Genomic DNA, 27,885 nt, shown 5'->3' on the forward strand with positions numbered 1-27,885 from the left:
TCTCTAATATGTTATACTATTAATTCAAAACCCTCAAGCTGATGCCCCAAATAATTTATAAGGAATGTTTTAAGTGTCAGTTTAGTAATGCTCAACGAATTAATTTTCTTTTTCATATTCACATTTCAAAAAGACAAGAAACAATGAAACAATGAAACAAGCTCACTGAGGTTTTACAGACAAGCCCCACTGGTACCCCAGAGGTGGCGGCCAGGACACAGTCACAGGGTCTCCAGATACCGCCAGACATGCCCAGGACTAGTGGGGAGCGATCACTGCTAGTTGAGAACCACTATCTACTGGACAAAAGCCCAAAACAAGGTCCAAACCTCAGCCCTCTTGATCACTGTCTCACCTACCAAATCCTCCCCACAGCAACACGGCCCTAAATCCTGTGCCCTACGATGCCTGCATCTCTTGTCCCCAATTACTCACTCTGGCCACTACGGCACTCGCTTCATCTGCTCTACTTCTATTTTTCCTTCTACTAGAGATGGAACCCAGGGCCTCCACACTGAGCCACATCTCCAGCCATTTTTAAATTTCTTATGTTGAAACAGGGTCTCAGTTGCTCAACAGCCCCAGATCCCAGAATGGGGTTACAGGTAAGCCCCACATTGTACCTATTCCACATCTCTTTCCTGGGCCCAACTCTGAAGCCTGGACCTTAAGATCATGTCTCTCTACTTGCCTGTTCCCACCATGCAGCACAGGGTAGGTAACATACTTCAAAGTGTTTGTTAAATGCATTTTAAAGTTAAAATCAGCGGCATAGGCCCCTGCCTGGCAAGCTCGAGGTTGTTAGTTTGGTCCCCAATACCAAAAAAAAAAAAAAAAAATTTAAAATGACATCCTGGTGGGAAGGTATAGAAGGGATGATAAAAGAGTTCTGGATCTCAATCTGGATGTCAGTGCTATGGGTATACCCATTGGTCACAACTCACTGACCTGTACCAAGCTTATGGGTTTTCATCCCTAGAGCATGCGTCTCACCTACCTCTTTTGGCAGCTTCGTGCAACGGATTGTCAATAGATTCTGCCTGCTCGGCCACTAGATTTAACATAGAAATACAAGGTCAGTGCTGAAAACTGCTTGCTGGGTGTTCTGCTGAAGCCACTCATGCCCATCAACCACCCAGACTCATGAGTGTCATGGCCTTGGACAAGACAGCGCAGACTTAAAAATAACATAAAATAAAACCAACATTGCCTACTTTAAGAGCGCTCAATTATGTGTCAAATGAAACCAAATCAAACAATAACAGAGTAACACATAATTAACTAGAAGTATAAACAAAAGAAAAAAAGCAATTAGCTGGAAATATAAACAAAACCAAGTAGATTCATGACCTGAATTTCATGAAGGAACCTACTCACAAAAATGCAAAAGCAAGCAGCCTATGTCCAAATTCCAGTTCCCTTGTGTGTGGGGGTGGGGTACTCCTGTATTCAGAAAGGACAGTGGAAGGTGTGTGCACCTCGGTCTTAGCAAGAGTACAGAAGGAAGACCCCTCCCCTCCCACCAGCAAAGGGCTGTCACAGGACACAGATCCAAAGCTGCAGAAGCTCACCTTCCACTCATGATGCTTATGATCAAGACTGGAAATGGAGCACACTATAAAGATGTATTTGCAATTACAGAGATTTAAAGGAATGTAGGAATGTTTAAAGTGCTTTGTTTGGTTTGGTTTTGTTAAAGAACAGGACCACCCTAGACCACAGTGAGTAGCACCCCTGTGCAGGGCCCAGCATGCAGCCCTTACCCCTATACCCTCCCTTGACATCTGCTAATCCCTTCTTCTGTGCGTGAAATCAGGGCCTGGGCCACCTCCATCAGTCCAATGATTCAGGTCCTCATTGTGACCTGACCAACCAACGCTTTTCGTTATGCAGATGCGAACAATGAATCCCAGAGGCAGCACTTAGACTCTTAACTAAGCAACACCTTGTTAGTAAGAAGTGGAAGAATTAATCCCAGACCTTCTTTACCAATCCCATGCTCTTTGGATTTTGCTGATTTCTACTTACAGATTTTTACCCTTTTCCAGCTAAAAGCAGCTCTATGGCAAGAGCCACGTGTCAGGATTCAAGCCCCCCAAACTACTGGGACAAGCATTTCATGAACTTCCCACCCCAATGTGAATTAACAGGGTGGGATTTCTTCATTCCAAAGGAAAGGGCTAGTCTCAAAAACAACCTGCGAGATTTAGGTTAGCAGTATTAAAAACAAAATGTGTTAAGAGCTGAATAAACTGAAACCATAAGCATTTCCCTGCAAACGCAGGGTTTTTCAAGAATGCTACAACACCGTTCTCTTGCACCAAAGAGTCAGACTCAAGCAGGTCCGGTGTTTATGCCCACTCTATAACAGGAGGCTCACAGAGTGGTAGATGTCCTAGACTGGCAGTGACTCCTGTGACTTCCCAGCCCCAGCTGCAAGCAGAAAGGCCTGGAGAACTGGAGAACTGAAGATGAGCACAGTAGAGCTGGAGAAAGCCCCTGCAGCAACACTCACCGTAGTTGCTTGGGATTAGTCCCGTCCTGCCTTTGGAGGTTCCTTTCCACCAATTGCTATCGCTCTGGTGTGAGAAGAGTTAAATTAAATAGTGCCAAATACGTTTGCATTCAGTCACTTGCAAGCCTTCCGCTCACAGGGTGTCCCTGTTCTGTGTCCCTGTTCTACAAAATGCCCACAGGCCTGACCACATTTAACTATCAAGTTCCTCACACCCTGGCTGGAGACCCTCACACCCAGGCATCCAAACAGCCACCTGTAACAAATCAAATACACTTCACCCCAGAGCGAGACAGTCAGACAAATCAGATACAAGGAAGGAGAAGGGGAATCTTAGGTTAGTTCAGACTGATCAGAGGACTGTTTCTGTCTAGAGTTCAATTTGTCTTATGTTTTGAGAGGTTTCCTAAAGATTTCTTTGCCTTAATTTGCCATGAGGAAATTTTATCACAGAAAAATTTAAACCTATGAAAAGGTAGAATGACCACTACAATGAACTTCCCAACTACAAGAATCATCTACTCCCAGACAAGTGTTTCATATTCAACCTCTATCTCCTCCCCTTGAGATTATTTTGAAATAAATTCTAGATATTTCATCTGTAAATATATCAATCTGTGACACTGAAAGGATTTTTTCAAAGACAATTGTAAAGCATTATCACAGCTCACAATTTTCTTAATAATAATTCCTTAATATCATTAAATGTTTAAGTCATAATCAAATTTCCCAGTTGCCCCTTAATTTGGGATCCCAAATAGAGGATCATATAATATGACTGATCTGTCTCTTTGCATGTCTCTTATTTACAGGCTTCCCTTCTATTTTTTTTTAAATCTCTTGCAATGTGCTTGTGGAAGAAATCCACTTGTTCTGTACAGCTGTAGCAATCTGGAGTCTGCCTGCTGAATATATGTGTCATCATTAAACACCATCCTCTGTTCTCTGCATTGCCCATGAACTGGCAGGTAGTTCTAAAGGCTTAATTAGAATTTCAGCTTCTTGGCAAGGCTAGTTCACAGGTGGCACTGATCTCCTCCATCAGGAAACAGGTCGTGCATACCGTTTTTGTAATTAGTTGCCATTGATGATCACTGCCCCAATCCGTCATTTCAAAAGGGTGCAAAGTGGGGACAGTCCATCACTCTTCCTTCATTTAAATAACCAGCATATCTCTTTAAAGAGAAATCTTCCCTCATCAACTCTCAGGTTACCACAGATGCAGGGCATAGAGAAAAGGCAGAAAGACGTGACTCCAAGTCAGCTCGCCAGTGTGCCCTCACTGACCGCAGGCGTTGGCTCTGAAGCACCATCAGGGCTCTCACTGCGGTGCCACAGCTGGGAGCTGCTGCCCTAACCAACGCTCACATTGTCCCACTGAGACCACAGAACAGGGCTCTCGTCAGCTCCTGAGTCCTGCTAGTGTGACCTTCTTAGTCCTCGGGAGTTTCTTCTTCTCTAGTAATGAACTGTCTGGGTTTATTTTGTACCTCTTCTGCTCCAGACCTGGTAGCAGACATTTCTCAGAGCAGACGTTTTCTTTAATGTGCATTAAGATAATTTGATGATGGTCATTTTTAGAGTCTGAAGACAGAGTATGGAAAATTTTTGCTTGTTTGAAAATAAAATACAACACATAGCCAAATCCAAATCAAATGAAGGACTACTGAGTTTTTACCCAACCTCAACGACAGATACCACGTCCCCACCTCCTGCCACACACACTGAACGCCTGGGGCCCAGCATCACTAAGGCCCTGACCTAACAAGTAATCCCCCCCTCCCAATACTCATACAACATCTCAGAAACAGGAAGGACATGGCCCGATTTTAAAAGTTTGTTTTTTTTTTTTTTTCCTGGCAGTTGTTTTAGTCCTTCGCAGATTTTCTACTGGCACTGATTAGAAAAACTGCTAAAATTTAAGTCACTTGAGTCATCTCCTCTCCATGCCTTCCAATTACCAGGATAGTATTAAGGTTGGTCGATTTGTTCTGCTTTTAACTTTTATGAATTTTCTACGACACAATTACATAACTATGTGAAAGTGTATATGATTCCAAAGCCCATTCTACAAAACCAAGTGTAATTTTCTTTTCTTTTTTTTTTTTTTGTCTTTTTCCTTTTTATCGGTACCAGGGATTGAACTCACAACTGCCTACTTACAAGGCAGGCGCTTATGCCACTGAGCTAAATCCCCAGCCCCAAGTGTAATTTTCTTTAAAAGTCTATTTCTATATCCCATCTATCCTTCTCTTCCTCTTTTTCTTTTAAATTTTGATTTACCTTTTCATTATTCATTTTAAATCATAGAGAACACAGTTGCACTCACATTCTCTTGCTCTTTCTTAAGTGAGTCAAGGCGTACAATCTGCACCTTGCACTTTATACAGATACTCATCGCTCCTCAGACAACTGTGTAACATTCTGTGCCTGGGTACACCGAAGGCAAGATAACATCTTCCTAACGGTGAACAAAAGGGCTACTTCGAATCTTGTGTCACTACGAGTGATACTAAAATCGTGGAAGTCTGTGTATGTATTTCTGTGTGCATGCACAGCTGAACAACTTACAATGTCATAAGTATTCACAACAGTGTTACAGTGCATAGCTTCGGTACACAGGTAGTATTACAAAACGTTACCTGCACTTACCATGTCAGTAATGTAGATAACATCACCCTCCTCGAAGTACAGTTCATCTGGCTTTAAAAAAATGAAAAGAAAAAAGGTTGACTCCATGGGATTGTTGATGAATTAAATATAGTTTCTTTAATTATGTACACAGTGTGGATTTGTTTTTAAACTGGGGATCGGATCCAGTGATTTCACACTAAGATACACCCCCAGTCTTTTTATTTGTTTTTAAATTTTACTCTGAGACAGGGTCTCATCATGTCCCTAACCTGCACAAGCTGGGCCCAACTGCAACCCTTCTGCCTCAGCCTCCCAGAGTGCTGGAAATATACACACCAAATCCAACTAAATTATATAAACCACATAACAAAACACTACTGACAAAGAAATTCATGAATATAAATCTAAACTGTGTTCCCACAATGAACTTCAAAGAATTACATATATAACAAAGAAGTGGTTCTCACACAAATGTATTTATATTCCTATACAACCAACACAAGGCATTTATATATGAAAACAGAATCCTAATGAAAAATTCTCCCTTATATAAATTGCAAAGGCTGGCTTATTCTTAAAAGGGTAACTGTTTAGACTATCGTGAAAAATATCAACATCTGCTATTTGCTTATTTTGAGAAACCACTGCCCTCCCTCAATATGAAGCAGGTTCTCAAAGTTTTCAGAGATGATAAGCAGCTCTCCCGGGTTGGCTAACTGCATACTTCCTTCGTGCTGTGGCCTGCCCATCAGCCCAGTGCCCTACAAAAGCTCCGAACAGAACTAGCTAGCACTTTAACTCCACACCTTGCCTCATCCATAGGTAGCAGCTACTGTGGTTTTCTGAGTAAACAGTGCAACACCTAGTGAAAGTGAACTCAGGTACCTGGAGAGGTTTCCATCATCCGGCTGGGTGGAAAATGGGTACAAAATTTCACATGGGATAAGATCACAATTATGCATAAAAATGCATAGAAAACGTCCTATCATAAGCGAGGATTACTTTAAAAGTATCAGTGAGGAAAACAGTTTTTAAAGAGGTTAACACTTCAGATTATAGTTACCACTGCACACAAATCAAAATCATATCAGGGAAACAAATTACTGTATCACTCATTTTCCCCTGTTTGCCTCCTCTCAGCAGCAAAGTAGGCCACATATATATGACTGTGTACTGATAATTTACTTAATTTCAAGGCTGATCTATATTATTATTATTACTATAATTATTTCCCTGACTATATATGAAGGTTACGTCAACTATACACTTTAAGCAACAACACATGAATATTTACATGCAAGAGACAATTATAAAAGTTTGTAAACAATGATTAGTAATACTGCCCCAAATGGCCAAGTTCTTTTCAAAGAGAACTTCCTAAACCTTCTGTTCTATTTACAATTTGATTTAGAGACCAGAATTATACATTACACAATTAGTTTGATGACCTGAGTTTTAATTTTATTGGAAACAGATACTTAGGAGAAAATAAAAACCTTGAGGATCTTCTGTTTTTTAAATGTTTTGATGATCAGTGACAGGCTATGAATAACACAGGCTATATAGAAAATGGTTAGGAAGAAGAATGATTTCGTTTAGCATTTGCTGAAAACTCAGTTACTCTCAGCAAACCTAAAGGACTCTCAGCAGGCAGCCACCCAGAGGGGCACAGTGGGTACCGCCCATAACAGGAAGGCCACATCTGGCAACTTTCACACACTCTGACTCCACAGGCTTAAGGCACAGGGAGAAAAGTGAAAGCAGAATGGTGTAAAAATGAAATTAGGATCCATGGGAATTAGTTTTTTTCTGCAAAGACTCTGTATTTCCTGGAGTTTTGTAGGGTGAACTCTTAAAGAGTTCTTCCCATCCTAGAGCTCTCCTGGACCTTAATTCTGTACATGCCCTTCGTGCCCTATAAAGCAAGGGACCCAAACCCCAGGCCGTGGCCACACCAGTGGGCACCAGCCTGCAGCCTACCAGAAACCTGGCCCCCAGCAGGTCGTGCGCATCCTGGAGGGGAGCTTCACCTGTGTGTACAGCAGTGGCTCCCTAGCACCATGCATAACAGGACCAGACTAAACACCACTAAAGAGTCACTTGGAAAAGACTAATTTTATGTTATGTGAATTTTATCCAATTTTAAAAAATAAAACCAAATCCAGTTAAAAATCCTGGCATCTTTTCAACTATGCTTGTCCTCTGTAGTCTGGTAAAGTGCATCATTTGGAAAATGCCAGGCACCTGGATTCTTTTCCATGCTGATTTGCTTTTTAAATTAATGATCTCCCTGCAATAGCAGTGTCCGCCATGAGCCACCACTGGGTCAGGCTTGTTTTTCAGCTGAAGGAACAACAGGCAGTCGATTCCCGTTAGCTAGAAGAAGGTTTATCTCTTTTTAATCCTCAGAAATGACAGTGAACAGTTTATTTTCTTTTAATCAATAGTTCCCAGAGGTACAATCCCACTATCTGCAAAATAGCTTCTTCCAAAGGAAGTACGAATGGTTTTTTCCTAACCTGGCTAAACCCTTCAGCCTGCTGGAGGCAGTACGAGGTGATTTCATAATTATGAAATCATATGTCTGCCCACAGTATTCATGCTATCTATCAAGAAATCACCAGCAGGACACTTGGCATAAATAGTTCAGTAAGGATCTACTTTTCAATTCCTGGCATCATATTCATGGCCTAGAAATGGGAAAGCAGTGAGTCAGTGAGGTAAGCAGGGCTGTATTTCCAGTTCACTCCTCAATCTGTAAAAGCGCTCCTCTCTCCTCTCTCCTTGAAGAGCCACAGGTAGAAGGTAAGTAAGAAGCAGACCACTGCAATGCTGGGTACAAGCTGGTAACCCATTCCCATTCCTGATCCACATATTCTTTATAACATGATTTCCAGGGCGTTAATTTTGTTGGCTTATGCAAATACATAATTTATATAAAATTTAGAAAAACTGTGATATCCTTTTGAAATTTAGATTTGACCACCGTAAGTTCCAGAAACTAATAAAAGTAAATAAATACATTTTGTACAGTACTTATTATTGTCTGGGCACCTACAATATTAATTTAATCCTCACCAACAGCACTATAATGTGATGCAAATCTTACTGCTGTAAAACAGATGAGAAGCTTCTGCAAGATGGTAAGGTAGGTACCCGCCAGACGTCGCCTCAGTCCACCACAGTCAGATGGTAAAACTCCTCTCCCTAACCCCACCAGCGCCGCCCACAGCAGCAGCAGGCACAGCTGTTACTGATTAGCATGTGTCATGACCAGATTATGTGCTAGTGGCCTTGCAAATTATGTCATTCCTCACGCTGTCCCTACTGCAATAAAGCAGGCAACAAAACCCATAGCAGTACCTTTAACTTGCACAGTGCTTTTGACCTCATTTAGCCCTCATGACAACCCACTAGGTGGGGCTAGGCCACGGGCATCATCTGTTTCACAACTGGACCCAGCAAAACTAAAAGAACTTGTACAGATCGGGGGGGGGGGGGGGAGCAGGGCTGGGCCCCAATCTCAGCCTCTGGATTCCCATTCTGGAGTTCCTTCCTCCACTCGTGGTGCTATTAGATCCAGGGGAGCCCAGCAAACCTTACCGGCAGGGCAGGGCAAGGCAGAGCAGGGAGGGCAGGGCAGGGCAACGTCCTGCCAGTTTCTCTTTGGGAATCAATACTCCTCCAGCCGGGGGAGATGCTGTTCTCTCACACTCCTGTGTCACCACAGTGGTCTTTCCAGTCCAATTCTTCATGACACTTTATTGGACTGTGGTTTGGGAGAGAAATAAAAACCAAACAGGGCTGGGTGATGGCAGGACTTTGCTTTTAAGCAAGGTAGGCGAGCAACGGGCTGACAACTGGGAATCACAAGCTGCTTTGTGTTCTGCCTCTGCCTGGATCAGCTAGACAGTTGGGCATGGCTGCTGCTATCTCCTAGGGTTGGAACCACAGCTAAAAACATGATTGAGGCCTCCATGGGGCACTGTGCCTGCTGACCAAGCCCTCGACACACACTCCATCCTTAGATAAGGCCTGTTACCCATGACTTTGAGGAGGCTGAGTCGGTCTGGGACATGCCATGGTACATCTGTCCGCCACAGAAGATGGCCAATGATGACTGAGGAGACAGGCCAGGGAAGTTCCAGCACTGTCCAGCAGAAATTCTCACTCAGAAATAAATGCAAATGAGCCTGGAGCAGGGACAATATTAAAAATTTAACATCCTATGCATTTCACGGGTGAGAAAGGCCTAGGGGGGTTGGGGGCTACCTGTTCCAGACGCCTTCAACATCTGGACTGAAGGAGGGAAAGCAAGGAGGTATGGGGAATAGAGGCTGGGCTGGGCTGGTCAGCAGAGACCACTGCCTAGGACCCACAGGACCAAAACCACTAAAAAATACAGTCACACTTTAAATGTATACTCTTTAAAAAAATAAACAAATAATGTTTTAAATGTCTTTCCTCCTGTATGATCAATAGTAACTAAGGGTGTTTTTTTTCTTTTTCACTCTTGTGCTGAATGAACCAAATAAGGGTTTTTTTTTTTTAAAGCACTGGAAAAACACCATCACAGAGAATTATAGATAAATTAATCAATATATTGACCCATCAAAAATATTTGTTAAATGGGCCAGGGATACAGCTCAGTGGCACAGGACCTGCCTGGCAAGCACAAGCTCCTGAGTTTGATTCCCGGTACCAAAAAAAAAGTCTGTGAAATATCCATTAACACAGAATCTCCTAAGTTCGGCAGGATGGCACCACAAGTGATCCCAGCACTCAGGGAGCTGAGGCAAGATCGCTGCGAATCTGAGACCAGTCTGGGGTACAAGGTGAGTTCAGGGCCAGCCTGAGCTATGTTAAGACCCCAGCAGAAAAAAAAAGAAGAAAGAAAGAAACTCCTTCCAAGAGGAACATTTACTCCTTGATAATAACAGCAGCTTTAGACGTTTCCTTGTTTCCTCACTGAATTCTCACTTAACTCCTAAGAGTTTGATTGTCACTCTCACTGTAGATGACAACAGAGACAAGCGGTCAGGGGCTTTGCTCCAGGCCACGCAGGTGCTGCAGTCACCAAGCCAGTCCTAAGGCTTAGCACAGACACTGACTCCTGCGCTCACCACACCATGAGGACTGCAGCACTCAACGCTGAAGTTCAGGAGTGGAAGAAGCACTCTACTTCTGACCAGAGCGGTCAGAGAAGTGTCTGAAGAAGAGGAAGAGGTCATTCGGGCTTAGACACCATGGCCCAGAAACAGTGCAGAGACACGTTCTACTGCGGGTCCAATTCTGCGTGGACAGCCGAAGAGGAAGGAAAGAGCACAGTGCAGCTGGAAAGGGGAGGCTGGACTCCCAAGGACCACACCTGCGGTTAAAGGGTCTGAAGCAGGCGGTGGGACCAAAGCCACATTTCAGGAACATCGGGTAGCAGAAAATGCAGATGCAATAGGGACACTGGCTCTGTACTCTGAAAGCGAATGAAACACAAGGTCAGGAGGAGACGAAGGAGGAAGAGGAGGCCACTGAGAAAGGGCAAAGGTGACGCCAACTAAGGACACTGAGGGAAGTCAAAGAGAGAGCTTGCAGTCAGCTCAAGTCTCAAAGCTCAGCACACGCAAGTCCTATTCTAAAAGGAAGGGGAAGCAGAGAGCAGCTGCTCATTGGGAGGCTCAGCGGGTAGCTGAGGACACCAGCCTTCCCCCAATGGCAGAAGGCATGAGACGATGGTCCTTCCTGTGCACGGGGGTTAGAAACCGCTTCCCTACCATGTGCTAGCACTCACCAGGGGTATACTTTGAATCCTTCTGTTGAACACTAAGCCCAGCTCCTCAAAGTACGTGACTGCACTCCAACAGAGGATCTTGTAATAAAGTTAGAATGAGGTTTTTAGGGCAGCCCCAACCAACGTGAATGCTGTCCCTAAAAGAGGCTTAAGCAGTATGCAGAAATGCCATAGGAGAGACCCCAGGGAGAAGACAGCCATCCACAAGCAGTGTGGGGGGATCACTGCTGCTAACACCCTGGTATGGACTTCTAGCTCTCAGAATTCCAGAGAAATTGCCAAAGCCATGCAGTCTGTGATCCTCACAGTCTCCACCCTGGCCGACGTGTAGGAAGGTGTTGCTGGAACTCTAGGAGAGAGTGAAATGCCCTGCCAACCTCTCTCTATCCAGAAACATTTTGTCTGCAAAGGCTTAGGAGGACTTATCTGCATATGCATGCACCCCATATTAGCTACAGAATATGCCACCGTTTTCTGGTGCTTAGCTCGTGGTAGCTTCGAATATTTTCCTCGCACCACCACAGAAGGATGGCCGACAGTATTCCATTTCCAAATGAAGAACCGATGGCCTTGGAGATTACATCATTCACACAGCAAGAAAATGACAGAGTTGGGGTTTGCAGCCAGGCGCCAACCTGATAGTGGTGAATTGGTGCTGAGAACCCCCACGGATGCCAGGGACAGCAGGGCCCAGGGTGAACACAGATGCAGCTAATGGCAGGCCAGCTGCCCGTGGAGGGGAGCCCCTCCTCTCCAGCATATAAGGGAGGAGAATCAGCAACAGCTCTTTTTGGTTTCTTTGTCCTTGGTGGGTTTTTTGGCTCCTAACTATCTGAACTCCTGCTTCACTATTAATCTCTGCTGCACCAAAACCATCCATGTTGGTTGGCTTTCCGCTCCTCAGTTAGAGGAAGTCTTCTAAAACATCACCATCCAACAAACCCCACACACAGAACCTTCCAACTGCTTCCCGTCTTCGCCAGAGTAAACCCCAAAGGAACCCATAAGGCCTAACACGATCTGCCCTGGCCTCTCCGCATGGGTCTTTCACCAGCTGTTCTCGTCACACTTTTCCAGGCTGCACTGTCTGCCCTGTTCTGCTTCCCCACTGCCTGCAGGTGTCCATTCAAAATCACCTTTATAGAAAGTCCATCCCTGGCAACCTACTGAAAACAGCACTCTCTTCCACCAGCCTCTCCCCTTGCCATCCCTACCCTTTGCCACAGCCCCTCGCCCAGATAGTCACATCACTTGTGTACCCACTGTCTGTCTGTCCCCACTGTGACTCCAGCTCAGTGAGCCTTTTCTGTTAGGGTTGCACTAACCATAAAGTCTAGACCAGTGTCTGACACATGGGCCCGAGGAACCACGGATGGATGGGTGGCTTTATGGATGACACCAGAAACTACAGCAAGAGAAAAGTACACACGGCAGCGATAGGAGATCAGTAGAAGGGGCCACCATGAGGTCGATCAAGGTAGGTGATGAGAAGAAGGGAAGGCTAGTATGGGATCTATAGCAAAGAAGGCTAAGTCAGGGTCACCCGTGCTTTATATCAAGGGCACCTGGTGATCTGAAAGCAGCCTGGGTCACCACACAGGGGACAGCAGTACCTGAAGGACACAAATCAGCTTGGGGGCTAGCTTGCACTACCGAAGACAGCAGTGAATTTCCTGTGTCCATCCAAGAAAAGCAGGCGAGGGGCCAAGGAAATGTCTAAGTAAAATGATTCCAGGTTGTAATGTCAACTTTAAAGTTAAAAACCTCATACTTACAGTTCTGGGTTCAAAGGTATAAAGAGCTCTGAAGACTTTAACTTGCCCTAGAAGAAAGGGAAAAGCAACATCTGATCAGTTTGATTAATCCTAAATCTTGTTCTATAAAATATTATCCTTTATATCCTTCAGGATTCCCTAATTGAAAGCCCATCAGATGAAGTTATTCTGAATTAAGTACCTTTTCCACAAAGGACATATTTATAAAATAAATGCATGTCTCTGGAGGATGGCTTTGCTTCCCCTTGAGCAGGAACTACATGATTGCTTGAATTGCCTTATGTAGAATCAGTGCTTTTAACCCTAAGATTGAAATTTAAAAATATAAAAGTGAGCCCAGATGGTGGCACACACTTACAATCTAGCACTCGAGAGGCTGAAACAAAGGGACCTCAAATTTGAGTCACACTGGCCTCGACTACACAGTAAGATCATCTCAAAAAACAAATACATACACAGACAGCTATATTAAAAGGTGACCAACTTAACATAAAGAAAAATTTAATGTGAGAATCTATACTGACTTAATACTCTTAAATCAGTGGATTAGGATTTTACACTTTCCCAAAGAAAAGAAAACACAGCACCACGGAGGAACTAAAACGACTTGCCGAGGAAACTTGTGATTCCACCAAGTCTCCCAACAAAGACATGCAATAATAGAGAGGTTGATCATGGGAGTGTCCTCCTCATGCTGCCAAACAACCCTCTCTTCATGTGTCCATCTGTAGCATTTCCATAACACTGACCACACCCACAAATCTGCTAGCTGAGGTCCTCTGAGGGCAAGACCCCAGCTTGTCCAGCTTCTCATCCCTGCAGAACAGTGTAGACCACCCTCTATTACACGAACAGTGAGATCTACAAAGAGCAAAACAGAGAAGGGAACTTTCCAGAAATAAATAGATTTAGAAAGCATGTTAAAATAGGACTATCTGTTCTCTTAAATTGTTTTTCGCAGGTGTTTGGTGACAGGGACAAAAACCTGATTAACACCGGAGGGCAAGTTAAAAGAGTGACCTGCCACATGCATCCTGCTTAGGTCACCCACACCTGCGCAAACCCTGCAATGTGAGCACCCCTTAGGGGAGCCTCACACACTAGTATATACTGTTTACATTCTTTGCACTGGAGCAAGCAGGACTTTCACAATCCATGGAAACAGCAGCAAACATTTCCTGTGAGCCAGGGAGGAAGCATCCTTGCCTTCCCTCTGACCACCCCAAAGGAGAAGGCCGGCTCCTGGGCTCTAGGACTCACTGCACCCATCAGACAGCGCTGCAGCGATCTGTACTCTAGAGCCACATCGCTCCTGCTGGACTAAGGGGAGGGTCACAGGAAGAAGCAAAGGGAAATATTCTTTCCTTTGTCTGCAGCATTTTTTGTACTCACACTCACACCCTATCTGGGGAAAGGAAACACCAAAAGGAAGAGGCAAGGTCACACTGCGGGAGAAATGCTTTCTGCTGACAGGCTGTCCTTGTGTGAGGGGAGATCAGCTATCTTGATTACCCTGAACTTCCCAAAGGGAAGTCACACAAGGAAGTGACCCGCTTGTGACCAAAGTCAGTGAGGACAGAACTTCTTGTTTGCTGGAGGGAATGGAATGATGAGCTATGTGGCTAATTTTGGAACCAAGACCCAACACCATCTTAATAGGTTGACATCAGTAAAAACAGCTAAAAACAAGTATGTGGTGTATGCCTAAACCATTTGTTTTTATAACTGTATCTCTAGTGCAGTCTTACTTTAAAAGTTCACCACTGAAAGGAAGTGGACAGTTTATTTGTACTGAAAAGCAGGCAACTCCTCAAATTAAACAAAGGAGCATCTGACTGTGTAACACTGTAGAAGAAAACGTTCACATACACAGCTCCATTTATTGCTTAATACTGGGACACTAGCCCTTTTAATATGTACATTATAAAAGCTCTGCGCTTTTATTCCTTCTCAAAATGGAGTCACCTGGAAGTGGAAGAACTGATGCAACCAGAAATATAAAATGCACAGACAAGAGAAGGATGACTTTCCCGGTCACAGGTCAACAACACTGCACATTCTCTCGCAAAAGAACTATGATGTTAATTCTCTGGTAATTTTTATACCAAACTTAATTAACTCTGAGCAATGGTCCACGCATCTAGAAGTTTATAGAAAGTGCTATGGAGAAGTTAGAATGCTCTCTGTTTCTATATTATTTTCTTTAAAAACATTTAAAAACCAGAAAATGCATCACCAGAAACAAACGGTAAAATGATGTGGTGGTACACACCTATAATCCTAGCACTTGAACGGCTGAGACAGGAGGATCACTGCAAATTCATAGTGAGTTCAAAGATAGCCTGAACTACATAGCAAGACTGTTTCAAAAAGTAAAACAAAAACAAAACAAAAAAACAAATGGAACTGTCTACTGCTTTTGTTTCTGTTTTTTGAGACAGACAGGGTCTTGCCTCAAACTTGTGATCCTCCTGGCCCAGACTCCCAAGTGCAAGGATTATAGGAGTGTGCCACCACATCAGGCCTCAAACTGACTTACAGAAGGTAAATCACAGACATAAAGAAGTTGTGTTCCTCTGTGTGGAAAGAGGCTGGGTTAGACGCCTTTCAAGGCTCTCTCAGCCTGATCCACGATCTCACTCAAGTTCATCCACATATGGCAAAGTCATAGGAAAGGGGCTGTGTGGAGGCAGCAGAATTTACCTGTGTGAAGGCTGGAAAAAGGGCAGCCCTCCATCTGACCCCCCAGCAGGGCGTTTATGGTGCTGCTCAAGAAGGACTTGAGGGGACACACGAAAGGCAGGCTAAAGCCCTGCCAGGGTGAGCAGGGAAGGTACCCAACGCTGCTCCTCTTGCTGGCCTTGCCCTTTCCTTTCCTCGCCAAGCCCGCCGGGTCTTCCACAAAGAGGAAGCGGGGCCACCAGTCACCAGCCAGACCCTGTGTTTCCTTCTGGGGGCAGGCTGGGCCCAGACTTCCAAATGTGGTGGGGGCGGGGCAAAGTGAGGGAGGAATCTAGGACAGGGTCTCTGCAGGCAAGAACAAAGCAGTCTCCTCCGCCGTGGGGGTGCGGGACAACCAGCACACCTCCAAGGCCCGGAAACAGCACCTGGCTTACAGACTCACGGTATAACGCCCTATCTGTTTCACTATGGGTTAGAGAAGGAGTAAAGGAAAAACTGGAGAAAACCACCAGGACAGTGCAAAAGGGACTGCTCACTATCAAGGAGGGACACAGGAAAAACCAAAGCATGGTGGGCTCAGCTCCAGCTGAGCAATTTAGAAACTTAGCAAGACCTTATCTTAAAATAAGGAAAAATAAAAATGGGCCAGGGATGTAGCTCAGGGTTAAGGTCCCGGTTTCAATCTCCTACACACACACATACATATACACAAAAAAGCCAGTAAGCAGAATGACCTGTAATACTTTCATCCACTTGAATGGTTTCACACTGTCTTGATATGATTGATGCTATAGTATATGAAGTTATATTCAAATATTTCAAGGAAAGAGACACTATGGTAACTACTATTAAGTCGGGTTATTTGGTGGTAAAGCACTAGGTTGCTGAAATTGCCATGCTTTGACCTATATTGTTATGTTGTTATGTCCTCTTTTATCTCAATCTCCCCCATATTCATTAAAAAATTATTTATTTTTATATTTTTTTAATTAAGGGAAAAAAATTTAAAAAAATAGCAGGATATATTATAGTAACTTTTTGATTTCCTATTAACTTGATTTGAAGCCCTGTATTACTCCCACTATCTTTCTTTGACTAATTAGACTCTGTTCCATTCTGTTTGATAGTATCAAGTTTGAGAGTATAGGCAACTACATAGAAGGCAATAAGATTCACTATGATGCCCATTCTGATTTGATTATTATCTTCTTTTGAAGTCCTGTAATGTTTCTAATGTTTAGGTTTTATTGGTCTTGTTCTGTACTGTTTTGTTCAATTTTATTATACCTGATGATATAGGCAATTCTAAGGAATCAAAAGGCATTATGGTAACCATTGTTGATAACCTTGTACTCTGTTTTTACATCATGTGCTATGGCTATCCTTTATTTTGACGGGCTGCTTTGTTTTGTCATATTCAGTTTTATTCTCTTCCAAAAAAAAAAAAAAAGTAGTAAGAACTACGGAAGTAATAAAACCCAAAATGTGTAAATTTTGTTGTAAAAAAGAGAGGGAAAAAAAGTGCTCTAAAGGATACAACTGCAAGTGTGTTTAGGTGTGTCAAGATAGATGACCATATTACTGAGTTTTTGCTGGATCATTGAACACAACTATTTGCATGTCCACTTTATGCTTTAATCCTGTAACTTGAACAACTATTTCTAAGATGACAATATATAATCTATTAACTACTGATTTCTTACCTTTTTTTTTTTTTTTTTTTTTTTTTTGTAATTCTGTATTACTTGTACCCTTATACTTTTGTTTTGGGTTTTCTTCTTTTAAATAAAAATTAAAAAAAAAGAAAAGATGGAGGAGACTTAAAAGCATACTACTAACCCAAAAAGGCTGCATACTATACAATTCCAACCACAGGACATTCTAGAAAAGTAAAACTGTGCGGACAGTGACATCAGTGGTTGCAAGGGCTGGTGGGAAGCAGAGGGTACATAAATAAGTGAACGCAGAGGCTTTCTGGACAGTGAAACTACTCTACATGGCCCTATAATAGTGACATATGAGTTTGTCCAAACCCGCAGAATGCACAAGAGTGAGCCCCAATGCAAACTCAGGATTCTGGGCAGTAACTATACCTCAGGCTTACTCATTGTAATAAATGTATTATTCTGACAGGAGAAATTCATACAAGGTAAGCGGACTGACACACGTGGGAACATAGAACACACGGGAAATCTCTGCACCAATCTCTGTGCTCTGTGCTGTTAAATTAAAACTGCTGTTTAAAAACTCTCACATTTTGAACAGGTGTGGCAGTGCACATCCACGGTCCCAGGACTCCAGGGAGCTGAGGCAAGGGTCCACAAGTTCCAGCCCAGTAAAGGCAACTTAGCAAGAGCCTGTCTCCAAATAGAAAGGGTTAGGGATATGAATCAGCACTATCCTCAGTACTGCACACACACAAAAAAAGTACATTTGCAACTTTTAGGATTCAACATCCTCAGGTTAGGGGCACTCAACTAGAACAGTCTGTGCAGGACCCGGGACATAGCTCAGTGGCACAGCACCTGTCTGGCAAGGGTGAGTTCCTGAGTCTGATTCTTAGCACCCAAATTACAAATCAAAAAATAAAGTCTAAGCACATATTCAAAAAAAATCTAAAAGAGGTCTGAAATCTAAAACACTTCTGAAGCCAGGCGTGGTAGCTCACACCTGTAATCCCAGCACTTGCGAAGCTGAGGATCAGTGCGAGTTGGAGACCAGCCTGGGCTACAAAGTGAGCTTAAGGCCAGCCTGAACTGCATAGAGAGACCCTGCCTCAAAAAGACAATCAAGCAGTCAATCAATCAATAAAACAAAACACTTTTGAGACCATGCATTTCAGATAAGAGGTAGAATATTTTTTAAAATGCAAGCCTACCGGCACATGGGCTAAAAATCAAATATCCCTCCCCCTGCAACGTCAGCAACTGGGGACAGGTCTGAGCATCTCTTGGGAGGACGACCATATGCAATATAGCAAATATGGGGGACTTCCTTCTATGTTCTGTTTGAAGGCAAAGGTTTTTTCACTGTTATGTTTTGTTTTGATGGTTTAGCTCTATTCAATATTCTCCATTGATTGGTTTTATAATGTTCTGTTATTGGTTTGATTTCACTATACCTAATTGACTGAACAACTATTGTGAAGATAACAAGATATACTATAGAACCTATTACTACTACCCAGCATCCTGCTTGAAGTTTTGTACCGATTTCACTGCATTATCTCGATTGCCTTTGTTCTGTCTTGTTCTGTTGTATTTCTACTACATTCCAAATTAAATTTCTAAAAAATGCTAAACGTTAATTCAGATACACAACTACTAAAATTCTCAGACTGCTAGTAGGCATGTGAACTAGCACAGCCACTATGAAAAACTGTTGAGTGGTAGCATTAATTCATTTGTCACAAGCCTGAACGCGCCTCTGAGATCTTAAACTGGCTTTTGCAGAAAAGAGCATGAAGAGGAGACTCTCGTCAGCAGCACTTGTGGGACTAAAGTACTGCATACAAGACTATCCCTTCCCCAACCATCTCATTACTCCTGAAATGCACTGTATTAACATCTGTAAAATGCAGGCCATACCCAACCGAGGCACACGCATATAATCCCAGCTACTCCAAAGCTAAGGCAAAAGGATCACAGGCTTAAGGACAGTCTGGGAAATTTATAAGACTTTATGTCAAAGTTTAGAAAGGGCTGGGAGTGCGGGTCAGTGATTGAGTGCTTGCCTAGTATGCAAGTCCCTGGGTTCAATCCCTACAAATGCAAAAATAAAAAAAAGTAGCTCATGACCTACTTATGAAACTAATTTAGAGGCTTTAAAAATAAGTAAGTAGGGGCTGGGGATTTAGCTCAGCAGCATAAGCGCCTGCCTTGCAAGCAGGCAGTTGTGAGTTCAATCCCCGGTACCAATAAAAAGGGGGAAAAAAAGTAAGTAACACAATTAGACAGAAAAGACCACTGAGCACTATGCTTTGTAGAATTATGGTTCTATGCAATATTTATTTTACTGGAAATGGAGAAAGGGACAGATATTTACCTTAGAAACTTATCGAACATAATTTTGGCATCCTATATAACTACAAAAGCTTAATATGTGGTAAAACAAACCATCATTTTCACAGAATGAACTACTGGGATTAAACAGTAAATCGGAAACTATTCAAAACATTGAATATGAATATATTTTTAAAATGCAAGTATACTCATTTTTAAAACCTAACATGAAAGGGAAGGAACAATAATTCCTTGGCACTATCAAGCATGCACTGCCTGGCGTGACTCTTGCAAAACTGAATACATCCTCTCTCTAAAGCAAGTCATTTTCACCGGAGTTCTGCCTGCAGAGCTATGGCTGTGGCAATGCCACCAGCACGTTAGCAAATTTTCCTTCCTGTGTCACAGAAACCGACCTGAGGTCAAAATGTGCCTCTTCTTCATCTCCTGGGCCTAAGATGTGCTGACCGGTAACGAAACAACTGCAGACAGCAACCCCACATAAAATGCAATGGTTTGCCAAAAATTATTAGCAACTACGCCACCTCAACATTCATTCTCAATCTATAATGTTTGCTCTTATATAATGATTTTTGAACTTAAAATCGACAGTCTCACAATCATCAACTATGATAATAGCTTACTCTTTTAATATTAAATATACATTGATGCCTTCAATAAAGAATTTCAATAAATAAAACACAAAATATGTCACAGTAGATAAAGCACAACTTCAGAATAAGTTACCTTTAGAGCACTTTTTCAAAATGAGATAAAGGGAACAGCAAGTCCAAACGGCATGCCTTATTTCCATTACTGGTGCCAGCACTAACGTTAGGCAGAGGGGTTGCCTCTGCAGTTTACAATCCCTGCTCAAGCACAAAGCTTGATGTGATGCTTAATTTAGCCAGCCAGTCCAAGCTGAGTGGCAGATTCTGAAAGAAATATGAGAGGCTAGGGTAAATTTCCATGTGCCCCACGAGTGTGTTTACGTACTGGGTCATTAAGTAAAATATATATCTTAGTGAACAGCAAGGTCAAAAAAAGTTGCAAAGATACTACTCAAAGGCATATGACCACGTTAGGGATCTGCTGCAAGACTCCTAAAAATGGGCAGTGTTTCCTCTGTTTTGTGAATATCAAAATTTACCTAGCATACAACAAACAGTATTTTTCCATCTTCTCCAAAAGCCAATCGTAGAGCTCCCAAAAATAGAAGAGAATTACTCGATGAAGAAAAAACCATGGAAAGTATTGATTTACTACATACATATATTTTTCTCACATTTGCTTAAGAGAATACAGAAATTTTAATCTTAGTTCACACTCCATGGCATGCAAAGAAAGCATACCACCTTAGAATACTCCCAGGGTCACTGAAATATTAATGTGCTTTCCACTTGGCATATTTAATCTGCTACATCCGCATGATGAAACAGGATGTTTCCTGTTCAAAATTGAAACAGGGCGTCTATGTGAAGGTACCCAAGAGCCAGGGCTATCCTTTTGCTCTGGAGCAGAAGGAAATGGCTGTGCTCTGGGGAGCAGCAAGGCTCCCTGGGCTTCTCATGGTCCCTGTGAGCGAGGTGATGATTTCCCAACAGACTCGTGGCTCAGATCTCCACGCGCCATTCCACAAAAGCCCTCTGCTCTTGAAAATCAAGAGAGGAACCAGGCATGGTGGTGCATGCCTGTAATCCCAGCACTTAGGAGGCTGAGGCAGAAGGATCCTTTGCAAGTTCAAGACCAGTCTGAGCTACAAAGTGAGCTCAAGGCCAGCCTGAACTGCATAACAAAACCCTGTCTCAAAAAGACCAAAAAAGAAAAGAAAAATGAGAGAGGCTATAATCCATCAAAAGAAAAATATCACAGTGTGATTTGGAGTACAGCAATGCCCAAGTCTCGTGGACATAATGAATTATTTCTGCCCGCAAATTCAGTCAATTCCACTCATTCATCTAATAGAAAAGACTACAAACATGACTTTCTTATACCTCCTTATTCCAGTATCACTTCTCCCCCGCCAGTTCCCCTATCCAATCCAAAAAAGAATAAGAAAAAGAAAACCCTAAAGAATTTGAAACGCGTCCTGACTTCAGCTGCAGGGCCGGCAGACTCCATAAAGACAACAGCAGTGTGTTTTCTGACAAGAGGCCCTGTGTATTAACAGTGTGCCTTGCTAATCTGTTTTTAGTTTTGCTCATACTTTGCAATGCCTGTGAGCAAGCGTGGTTACTTTTACATCTTGAGGGATCATACTTCCGGTCATTTTTTTTTCCTTTTCTTCCACTATGTAACAACAAAGCCCCAATGAGCAGAGTTTAAAACTCCAAATGACAAGCTGTTTGCCAGCTATGTTTTGAATGACTAAAACTTAGAAAAACAGAGCAATAACTGTTAGACTCTTTGCCTGAGGAGGACTGCTTCCATGCCAGTGTAAGGAGACCTTGGGGAAGAAGGGAAGAAAACTCCCATCTCTGGAATGAAGAAAAGACTGCACTGGTCATGCCATCCGCTGCCCAAGGGAAGCCAGAGCTGCCCAGTGGCCGCAGTGCCTGCTGCGGAATGATCCACGGGCCAAACACGGCCTTACAGAGTCAGACCGCTGAGGGGAAAATGAAAAGATGATTTCGTGACGCATGGAAATGAGCTGAAACTCTGATCAATACAGTTTTACATGAATACAGCTGTGGACAGCAGACCGTGTGGGTGCTTTCACATCATGGTACATAATAGCATAGTCGAACAAGAGCAACAGAGACCACGTGGCCCACAAAGCAGAAACAGCTGACTGAGCAAGTGACTTTAGACAGCCAAGACCAGTTAGTTCCTACACTAACAGCGTTCACAGAAAACGAATTGCCCCCTCTCGGCGCACATTTCTAAGACCCTTACACCCAAGTCCAGACACACCCAGGGCATGAGCCTGCACTACCTTACCTGATCCTCAGAGCACCTTGAGCTGCAAATGCTTTACTAACCCTGTTTTACAACCGTGGAAACTGAGGTTAAAGAGCTGTCACCAGTCCAGGTCACGGGGCCAGGAAGAGCAGTGGAAACCGCCCTAGGCTATGAGTTCACCAGCTCACCGTGGACTCATTGGGGACTCAGATCCGTAGCTCCAGAATCCGTCCTCCGACTCCTGGTCAGACATCTGAGCCTTTAGTGCCAGCTCTGAGATTAAACATGTCAGCATCTACTAAATACCAGGCAACACCAAACACGCTGTGTGTGTGTGCCCATAAACCTTAGCTATTATTAATTACTATGCACTGTTACAGAACGTGAGGATTATTTCTTGTGTGTTTGTCTCCACTAGGCAGAACAATAATGCCAAAATTGTAGCCCTGTATATTTGGAAATCCAATTGTTTACAGTATCCACCAGAGACATCTTAATTTTTTTTTTTAAGCAATAGCACAGCAGGTGGCATTATGCACCTTAATGACTATTAAAGAACTAAATGAGTTGAAGTTTGTCATCTTTTAAACCAATGACCATGAATATAGAAAAAATCAGAAATGCATGAATGCATAAATGTGGACATATGCTGAAGTAAAGATTACATAGTCATACTTTTTTAGAAGGTTTTATCCTATTCTTTAGAGATTAACTTTTGGGAAATATATTTTGCTATTACATTAAAAAAGTTGGTAATAATATACATACAATCAATTATATAAACAAAACAAACTGTAAGAAAATATCAAAATGAGGCTTATCTCGGGATGGCCTGAGATATCCCCTTTATTTTCTAAATTGTCTACAATCCACAGCAATCCCATGCACAACCACGAGAATGAGTTCTTCTTCAAAGTCCTACCTAAAGAACGTAAGGTTTTTACACTTCCCCTGGCTGCAGCAAGCTGAATGGGAGCCTTCCTGTTCTCTTTTACTCACCAACATCACCGTGGGAAAAAACTCAGTGCAGAGATGAGCAATGAAAACACCAAAAACACAACTGAAAAAGTACCCAGGCTACACCGGTGAACACATCCAGGAGACCTGGGGCCAGCACAGGCTGCGGCATTTGGAAAAATAGCAGCAGGTCCCCTGCAAAGAAGGGAGGGAGGTGGCCTGGGTCAGGAAGTACAGAGCGTCTTAGAAACCCAGGGACAAGGAAGCTCAAACAACATGTGTACTGTTCCTTGTGAACAGTACATGGTTTTGAGTGAGTCATTATTTTTCAAAAAATTTCCAAATTTTTATCTTGCTTTAAATCTACAAATTCTTTTGAAATTCCAATATATTTTCTTTGTAATAAAAGTAAGTAAAAATAAAAAAATTTTTAAAAAAAGAAGCCATCCACCAGTAAAAATTAGGCATCAGCTCTGTGATGGTTCAAGCACAATTTCAAAAGCACTTGGAGGAAAGAGAAGGAAATAAGCGGGGGCTAAATATAAAAGGAAGAGCCTAATTCTAGTCTACAGAGGATGGAAAGGAATGGTGAAAGGGGGAAAAAAAAAAAAAAAGAAACCCAGGGACAGCAGCTCAGTGTGCCTAAAGCCTGGGGCAGGAAGGGAGACTTCCCATCCCTGCATCTGAGGTTTCCCAAACTTTTTTTTTTTTTGAAGTTTGATGCTTTAACTCTTTTCAATATTATTTCCAGCAGCTATGCACAATATATAAATTCCATATAATTACTGAAAATGAGCAGAACCCTTTTTTTCTTTCCTAGAAGAGCTGTAACTAAAAAGTATGCCTGCCTAAATTTCACACAGGTACTTTCTCAGCCTCAGTTGAGACTCACAGGTAGAAATACAATTCACATCAGGACACAAAAACCCCACCACCACCCATGCATTTGTAAAACTAAAGAAGGGTTCTTTTTCTTCCCCTTCTCTTTTCTCCTCCGCTCTAGCCCTCCCCTCCCCACATTCTCCTCAACCCCACACACTTTCTGGCTATTGTTTTGGAGCAGTTACACTGACTTCATGTCCATTTCTGCGTTACCATTCACAATCTGAAAACACACCAGAGCAGAGCATTTAACAGGGGAATGTACCTAACCAGTCCTCATAAAATAAATGAAAAAATTCAGATTTAGATGTCTGGTACTACTAGCAATAATGAAATGCTCTCAGAATATATTAAAATAGCCTTAGTCTTGGCCCCATAAAGACGCATCCTAGTAAGACAACTAGTATGATGCTAGAACTGTGTTCAATATTTGTAGCAGTGCCTCTTTCAAACCTGATCTAGACACAAGGATATGCACAGTATCTAACTGAAAGAAAAGAGGACCTCCAGAGATACACACCTGCACTTACACCAGGTGCTCAGTGAGGGCTGTGCTGATAGACACCCAGGACACCAGTCTGCCGCTGAGGGATTCTCCTGTCCCTAGTGAACACCAGAGCTCTGACTCGGTAATATGAAACCTGGATGCATGAAAAATAGTAAAACTCATAAAAGGAAGCAGTAAGGAGCAAAGAATCAGCAGTATCTTTGAAAATGGAACCATGCTCCTTTCAGAAACAAAAAGGGCTTGCTGGGGCAGGAGTGCCAGGGACTCAGCTAAGTCACCAGCCCCTCATATTTTCTGGTCTCTTTTTTCTTATTTTGATACAGTGTCTCACTAAGCCACTAAATTGCTCAGGCAAGGCTTGAACTTGCGATCCTCCCGCTTCCACTTCTTAGAGTGCTGGGTCTACAGGCAGGCATGCACACCTATGCCCAGGTAGTGTTCAAATTTCCTTAGGCAGCACACGCAAGATATCCAACAAAAGTCCACATCTCGAGTGACGACAAAACCTAAAAAAGGACAGTGAGTTTGGAGACTGTCACGTCCTTTAAAGTAGAAATCGCTTCCCTAACTGTATGTTCTCCCAAGTCATCATGGCACTATTTCAAAGGTTTAAGTTGTGTTGCTGCAAATCATGCTCCTTCTGTGAGAGTGGCACGGCTGCCTGGGGGCCTGAATGTTACGCACGACACCTCTACTGCATTCCACTCCACTGACACTGCCTCCGGTCTGTCCAGCAGCAATGCCCAGCTAGTCACTTCCTGCTCCAGGCTGGCCGGGTCCAGAAGTCCAGACAGTGCTGGCAAGAAGGGGCTATGCAGGCTTCAGGGGGGTCAAGAGGGGCTCAGAGAGCCCAAGTGATTCCCAAAAAGGCCAGAAAAAAATCTTCCACCAATGTGTCACAGTATTTTTCCCAGACCAGCTCAGGCGGGAGAAGGAGGAAGTGCTGAGAGGCGAGAGAGAGCCTTTAGGACTTCCCCAGGTTTGCTGAGGCGGTAACTAAGACAAGGTACACTGCCACTCTCTGGAGTTACCAGCTATGCTCTCAGGAGTAGAAATAAACCCCCTTTCTCTTAAGCCCAGGGGGTGGGGTAGGGCGGATGACACCCTGGGAGATCATGAAAGCCTCTGCTGACCTTTGCCTGGGCTTCTTTTTAGGAGGCCATTCCAGTGCAGGACCCCGGAAGACCTCTGTGTTTACAGAAATGGAACCCGGGCAGACGGCAGGGCATGCAGCAAGTGGGACCCGTCTTTAAGCTTCAGGATGCCCAGCTTCCTGCCCATGTCCAGTGTCCTGCAGAGCCACATGATGTGTGAGGCGAAGGGGCTGATGGTGACAGTAAGCTCTCTGCTCCGAGGACAGAGGGACAGTCAGTCTTGCAGGGGCGCAGCCTGCCCGCATGCAGCAGTCATTCAGACCACAGGTCCCAGAGCCCTCACCAGAACTGGCTTTCCTTCGTTTGCTGCCCATACGCAGCGTCACTCTGCCGTCTCTGCCCTCTGTCCTACAAACTGTAGTTCTTTATCTGTGATTTTAAAGAGTGATTGGAAAATTAATTCAAGAGCACTATAAAAGTTTTCAATTATGAACAGAATTACTCTTGTTGATTGCTAAAGCCTTAACCATTACCAACCTAAGCTAAAGCTAACCTTACCAACATAACTCTATGTCCTTAAAACTGCCACTGTAAGCCAGGCATGGCAGCACATGCCTGTAATCCCAGCGCTCAGAAGGCTGAGGCAGGAAGAGCACCTCAAGGCAGCTTGGGCTGTATGGTGAGTTTAAGGCCAACCAGAACTACATAGCAAGACTTGTCTCAAAAACAAAACAAAAATACTGCCTATTACATAGCACTTTTGTAATCCCAGCATTCTAGAGGGCTGAGGTAGAAGAATCTCAAATTCAAGCCTGGCCACACAACTTCATGACTCAGCAAGGCCCTACATGGAAATGAATGTAGTTCAGTGAAATAATCCTAGTTTAATCCCTAGTGCTGAGTGCTAGAGAGGGAAGCCACCATTCAGAATTCCTATGAGTACTTAAATGTTGTTTTCTTGGAGTGTGTGTGGGGGGGGGGGGGTTCGGGGGTTCATGTGGAAACAACCTGGCCAGCAGAGCAATTCCTTACAGAATCACTCTTGTAAGGAAGAGTTGTTATCTTCAAAGAAGCATCTCTTCCCTTGAGTCAAATGTGAGAATACAGCAAGAACTGAATTTGAATTCACAACTTAACTCAATCACCTCCAACAGAGGCAGAAGACAAATGGGAATTCCCGGGAGAGGAGAATCACCAGCAGGCACGTGCCGGCGAGGGTGCGCAGAGCCACTGTCAACGGACTGACCTCTTCACATGCTTTAAACGGGGTGCCTCAGAGGCCACCACCCAGCCTGAATCACAGCACTCTGCAATGACCTCACCAGGATCTGCACCTAGGACACTCTCCCGCCAGTCAGCTGTGAACACAGAGGGGTTTGGTAACCTAGCAAGTTCATTTAGAAACCAGGACCAGGACAATCCCAAAGCTATTGCTTAGTATACAACCACACACTCCACTGGGGCACAGCTCAGGGCTATCCTCAGCGAGCCCACCCCTTCCCACAGGGCATTCCTTTTGGAATCTTGTTTTTCCCTTATGTTTTAATGTAAGCACAGAGGGGAAGAAGATTACATTCAATCCATCCATCACGGGTTTACCAGTGATGGTTGGTGAGTTTGTTCCTCAGACAACAGTGAATTTCCTCTCAGAGCCCCAAGAAACCCAGAGGAAAGCAAACCACAGCCTTGAGCAAAACAGTGTTGCAGCACTCTGTGGGCTGCAGCCCTGCACTAAAGGTGGCAGGATCAGGTCTGCAGTGGAAAGGAGCCCTGCGAAACCTGTCCAGAGAAGTGACGCAGACCATGAAGGACAGTGATCCAGGAAGGCACAGTGCCACCGGCCAGAGGTGTCCCCTGTCAGGCCATGTTTCTGAGCAGTGAGACAGAGGTAAGTGACAAGGGACAGGGGCAGATGGAACAACAGGTTCCAGCTACCAGTCAACCAGGAAACGCCAGCACTGGTGCCAAGCCCTCAGAGACTCTGTCCCCACCCGGAATCAGGAAACGGAGAGCTGGCTGTGGAAAGCAGGGCTCTAACAAGCTGGTATCAAGGCCTCGGAACTCTGCAAGGTTCATGGAAACCGCAGAGCCTCGGTATCTTCTGAAGGGCTGGTCCTTCAGAGCAGGAAGGGTTAGGCAAGAGCCAGGAGC

The 27,885-nt window shown here is 43.6% G+C and overlaps 1 protein-coding gene across 3 annotated transcripts in view; it reads right to left on the reverse strand.

The window, feature by feature from the left end:
- Positions 1-27,885, reverse strand: part of Ostf1 (osteoclast stimulating factor 1) — an 85,565-nt gene that overhangs the window by 47,920 nt on the left and 9,760 nt on the right. For all 3 annotated transcript variants that reach the window (XR_010047821.1, XM_063249691.1, XM_063249690.1), the window contains exons 2-5: positions 12,710-12,756; positions 5,168-5,218; positions 2,516-2,579; positions 998-1,051 (exon numbers count right to left, since the gene is read on the reverse strand). Coding sequence is in view for 2 of the 3 variants with exons in the window: in XM_063249691.1 (XP_063105761.1) it covers positions 998-1,051; positions 2,516-2,579; positions 5,168-5,218; positions 12,710-12,756 (216 nt within the window). In the remaining variant the exon portion in view is untranslated. The remainder of the gene's footprint in view (positions 1-997; positions 1,052-2,515; positions 2,580-5,167; positions 5,219-12,709; positions 12,757-27,885) is intronic.

The sequence above is a fragment of the Cavia porcellus genome, unplaced genomic scaffold, assembly GCF_034190915.1.
Source record: "Cavia porcellus strain 051 isolate PalLab524CR breed Dunkin Hartley unplaced genomic scaffold, mCavPor4.1 scaffold_1, whole genome shotgun sequence".
Lineage (NCBI taxonomy): Eukaryota > Metazoa > Chordata > Mammalia > Rodentia > Caviidae > Cavia > Cavia porcellus.